Here is a 5,471-nt window from a genome sequence, read left to right on the forward strand (position 1 = left end):
CATTAATAATTTTAATAATTTTATCAATTTTGATACTGCTTTATTCTTATAACGCGCATTTATTTTATTCTAATTTCTTATATCATAGCTCATCCATTGTAGAATTTGTTTGTAGATATTGTTTTTAAATTTTACTTTAACTTAAAATAAAGCCAAACGATTAATTAATTAAATAATTTGTAATATTATAAAAGTTATACACACAGATGAATTTTATATTTTATTAGAAGATATAGTATATAGAAATTTGTAGTAATTTGGCTTTATTTGAGTTAAAATAAAGTTATATTCAAATATTTAACAAACGATCGTAAAATCGAGCGATTGTTACGATGAGCGTGAAATATTTACGCTCATTTGCCGGTAATTAATCGGCAAAAGAAGGAGTGTTTATCTCCTTTTTCGATCTCTGATTAGAGATCGAGCGAGAAAGTGGCCAGGATCAAAAGTAAGTTCAACTGGCCTGAAGAAAAGCTTTACGTACAATAGTACGTAATGTCGGACATTTATTCACGCGGTTAGGGCATGCGGTTAGAAAATGTAATTAGAGCACGTAATTAAAGTATACGTGATTAGAAATAGGCTTTCCTCGAATAATTTCATTTAATCGAGAAATAGGATTGTTAGGGCTATTAGGTGATCATTAAGATTTTTTAATTTTCCTTTCAAAAAGTAAAGGATTGTTAGGGCTATTATGTGATTAATTTAGCTGATTTTATATTATGTATCTTTTAAAGAATCAGGAAATGTAGGTTTAAATAATATTAGGGAAAACAAATTAATAAATATTTCAATAATTATATTATTAATATTAAGAATTTTTAAGGGATCAATATTTTTTGAGTATTTTCGAAGAGAGTTTTTTTTCCCCACGTAAAAAAAAAAGGATTGTTAATTTATTTTGTATTACATTTCAAATTATATAATATTATATTTTACATTAACTTTTTGTATTAAATTCTGTAGTGAAAGAAAATGAAAAATTTTGTCTTCTCGATGATATCTCCATCTTAAGGAAGGCATTTGCCGGCTAAGGAGGTTTGAGTATTTTAATGAGCCTGAGAGCTATGCCGGCGGTAACATACACCGATATTCGTATAGACTTTTCTTATATTTAAGATAATTTTAAGTATGATCTTAAATATAAAAGTGAGTAATGAATACCGATCGTAGTTATTGATAGCGTCATCTATGCCGGACATGTCGAAGGGGAAATGTCAGACTAAGAGAAATACCAAAATTATATAAATATTTGTTATATTAATTATATTAATATTTTTAAATAAAATGAAAGAAAAAGGGAATAATCGAGAAAAAGGCAACTACAGTGATTTGAATATCTATACCTGAGAACAAATAGAAAGTATTTCGATGGACTCCATAGGAAGGAATAAGCATGACACAAATGATGATAATTTTTATAATTTTAACACAAAAGAATACAATAAACCATAATAATCCAAGAACTCGAAGAAGAGGAGATTTCTATTGGATAGAAATGCATAATGATTGAAAATAATTAGAAACTAAAAGACAATGTGCAATCTATTTATTAATAATAATACTATTTTGTAATATTTTGTATATTAAATTTTATAATTTAGTACATTATATTATATTACATTATATTATATAAAATATTAAACATAAAAATATTATGCTGGTAAGAAAATTATAATAAAAGTATATAAATAATGTTGACTATATTAGAATAGAACATATAATATCTTTATATTTTATACATATAAATTCTTTATATTTTATATAAAGGAAGAGATATTTAAAATATTTTGCAACATCTATATTTTTCGAATATATATATATATATATATATGTTTCTAAACATAACGCAAATATTTCAGAATAAAGTTGTAGCGTCATACTATATATACATATATATATATATATATATATATATATATATATATATATATTATATGTGTGTGTGTGTGTTTATTTGTGTATGTGTAGAGAGAGAGAGAGAGAGAGAGAGAGAGAGAGAGAGAGAGAGAGAGAGAGAGAGAGAGAGAGAGAGGGAGAGAGAGAGGACCACAAAATTTATTTAAAAAATTAAAATTAAAAATTTATTTATATACATATGCGTTTTGCTATACAGCACTGATGGCATTTCGTGTACTACAGGCATTTTTTACATAGCACGGAACAGAATCAGAAATTGTGCACATATATGTTACCCTCTGAGAACTTTCGTGGACTTTGGCTTTGTAGTTCATGTCCACGTTTTTTAGATTAGAACAGAGGGCGTATCGCTTTCAGGGATCACCTAAAAGCGGGCCATGACACCTCTCAGTCTTCTTTCTGGTCATATGGTCAATCGCGACGTAGTCAAACGGGACGCTCCCGGCGTTGAAACTACTTTAGTAAATAATTAATTTTTGCGCTACAAATTACTTCTGTTTAAAGAATTTGTATTTAAAATTTGTACTTGCTTAGATTGTGTCGGTTGCATAATTATTAGACACAGATTTTAATAAATACGAAAAAATTCTATCATAATCTACTTATGTTTGCACGTGCGTTTCATTGTACACAGGGTGCATCATGTAATTTCAAGTGAGGCAAATTTTTAAGATATTAATTTTACATTTTAAATTTTTAATACTTTATTCTGCACATATTTTTTCTGTCTGATTTTACATAATTATACCGACAATTTACATATAATTGCTTGTAAAATTACTTATAAAAATTTGTTTGTCTCAATTTTTTTATTTATGTTTGATTGAATTTACATTATCTTTTCATACAATTTTAAATTACTCGCTTTAAATTATGAAATTATGGCTTATTCATTTTATATATTTTTTTTTACTTATGAAATTTACACATTTTATTAGTTCTACATTGGAAAAACAGGTTAAACGCAGTACATTGATTCTGCAATGTGCTATGTTAATCGATCATTGGATTCTTTGTTACTATGATGGAAGATATAGATGCCACAGTCTTCTACAGTGATGAAGATGATTGTTTGGATTATGGATGCTTGCACAATAATGTTGAATATGATTATGATTATGCAGATACAGAAAAGGAAACTCTATATGAATTATATCAATATTGTCTTAACCCAAGTCTATATGATACAGGATATAAGTTGTTACCTTTGTTGGGTTGCACGATCCTGTTTAGATTATTTGTTCACATTCGTAAGAGTCTTTTTCCTATGTTAAAAGTGTTATTATATTTTTTATATGTATCATTTTATTTATGTCATAATTAAAAGGATTCTTTTATATTTCAGAATACATATCATACAAGATATTTCATATATTATCAGTAATCATAGGCTTGTATATTATCCATCATTATGTGCACGAATCTTTAATTGTATTGATTGTATATGTTCTATTTTCTTATGCTATTTTATACGTGCCAAAAAAATTGCATGGTGGTATAGGAATCTTTTTACCATCTCTCTTGATAATTGCATATTGGTATGTCTTAATAAAATATTTCTTAGATTGCTATGTGCTTATATTTCAGTAAATAATACTTCAATTTATCCTTAGTGAATTTTTTATGCAATCAGTTATATGGCATAAAATACGCAGTGTTGTTATGATTATGGTGATGAAAGGAATTAGTGTCGCCATTGATAGAAATGACTTGAACAACTTACCAGATATTTATAGTTACATGGGTTACATGTTCTGTGGTGTAACTTGTCTATTTGGACCATGGGTATCCTTCAAGGATTACTTATTATTGCGTTGTTCTTCTAACATTCAGGTATATAAGTAATTTCCAGTACTATAAATTTTATTATACTATACAAAAATATATCTATCAATGAAAAAATAATACTATTTTTAAATATAGTTTAGAAAATAATGATTTATAAATATAAAAATTCCATCGTAGGCAAAATGGTGGATAATATGTGGCATGGGATATGCTTTCCTTTCCTTTGTCTTCCTAAGCATTTCAAATTGTTGGATGCATTGGATATTTGTAGATAGTTTTTGGAAGTTAGTATCTATAATTTCAAATTTTTTATAAATATTTAATTTTTCTATTTCAAGTAAAAAATGTTCTTCTTTTCTTCAAGATTCTTTTTTCTCAATTTTTTCAGGTGGTTGATAGCATATCGAGATGCATTGTCTTTTAGAGCATCCCACTATTTTGTATCATACATAGGTTCAGCATTGTTAATTTTAGGTGGATTTCCACTTTCATCATCAATGATAGTTAAGCCTTTGTATATTGAATTTCCACACTCACTTGTACAGGTTGTCATTTATTGGAACATTCCAATGCATTATTGGTTAAAAACTTGTAAGTATAAATTTCAAAACGGAATATTAATTTTGTTTAAAAACAATCATATAATAAAGTGTTCAAAATATAAGAATAAAAATAAAATTTAAATTAGTCCTAATATTATTTTTTTACAGATATTTTCCGTCCAAGCATGAAAAACATTGGAACGTTTGGTGCCGTGATTTTCACATACCTAATAAGTTCTCTTTTACACGGATTAAACTTTCAACTGGCAGCTGTATTACTTAGTCTAGGATTTTATACATATATTGAATTTCAACTCAGGGCTATGCTTGCTGATACTTTTGACGCTTGTATTGCGTCCAAACAGTGTGCCAAACGAAAATGCATACATAAACATAATTCTTCTAATTGTTGGTGGGTGTTTATAACGAATTTGGCATTCTCCGGATTGGCGATGTTTCACTTAGCTTATTTAGGTCTCATGTTTAATACATCCGATCTGCAAGAAACAGGGTACAATTATAGCCATACTATCGACAAGTGGAATGAACTCGGATTCGCTAGTCACTGGGTAGCTCTAGCTACATATTGTATATATTTTTTAATGAAATAACCAATTATTTTATATATTGATAATATGAGCAATTAATTTTATTAAGGATGATGTACTTAATTATTTCTTTTATAAAAAAAATAAATCATTTATATATAATCCAAATCTACAATTTATTTTATAAATATTTTTCTGTCTATAATTTAAAAAAAATGTGAATAATATATATTCTAAGATAATAATTATATTATTTCTAATATATATAAGATAAATATATAAAAGTTTCTAAAAAAAGGTGCAAATTCAAATGTTTTTAAATAATGAGAAAATGAACTGGTATAATATTATTACAGTTATCTGCACAAATAAAAGAATTTTTTGTATATGATAACATATATACAACAAGAATTGCCTTACAAATTTTCGAACTAATTTATTATTCATATTGTGTGAATTATCGTGACTACATAAGAAGTTAATTGTCGCATATAATCATCTATACTTACTTATCTATATTAATCTTCAATACTTACATTTCTAATTCTAGAGATCATCTAATTGTCTTATATTGACAATTGTTCTACAATTATTGTTAAAATGTTATTAATGTTAATTATTGCTATATTTGTTAGTAAGTTTTTTCAAGATTTAAATTTATTAAGAATGCGTT

The 5,471-nt window shown here is 26.5% G+C and overlaps 1 protein-coding gene across 5 annotated transcripts; it reads left to right on the forward strand.

Moving 5' to 3' along the window:
• The first annotated feature begins 2,253 nt into the window (after positions 1–2,253).
• LOC105248892 (protein-serine O-palmitoleoyltransferase porcupine) lies at positions 2,254–4,898 on the forward strand. Of its 5 annotated transcripts, none has more exons than XM_011253935.3 (7): positions 2,254–2,574; positions 2,859–3,170; positions 3,266–3,458; positions 3,534–3,753; positions 3,886–3,992; positions 4,073–4,299; positions 4,419–4,898. In XM_011253935.3, the coding sequence occupies exons 2-7, from the start codon at positions 2,942–2,944 to the stop codon at positions 4,859–4,861; spliced, it is 1,419 nt and encodes a 472-aa protein (XP_011252237.1). In that variant the 5' UTR covers positions 2,254–2,574; positions 2,859–2,941; the 3' UTR covers positions 4,862–4,898. The 5 variants fall into 5 exon arrangements, with proteins under 5 accessions (XP_011252237.1, XP_011252238.1, XP_011252239.1 ...); XM_011253936.3 differs by having other exon boundaries at positions 2,878–3,170; XM_011253937.3 differs by having other exon boundaries at positions 2,254–2,381.
• Positions 4,899–5,471: the final 573 nt, after the last annotated feature.

The sequence above is a fragment of the Camponotus floridanus genome, unplaced genomic scaffold (assembly GCF_003227725.1).
Source record: "Camponotus floridanus strain SB8 unplaced genomic scaffold, Cflo_v7.5 scaffold60, whole genome shotgun sequence".
In the NCBI taxonomy this organism is placed as follows: domain Eukaryota; kingdom Metazoa; phylum Arthropoda; class Insecta; order Hymenoptera; family Formicidae; genus Camponotus; species Camponotus floridanus.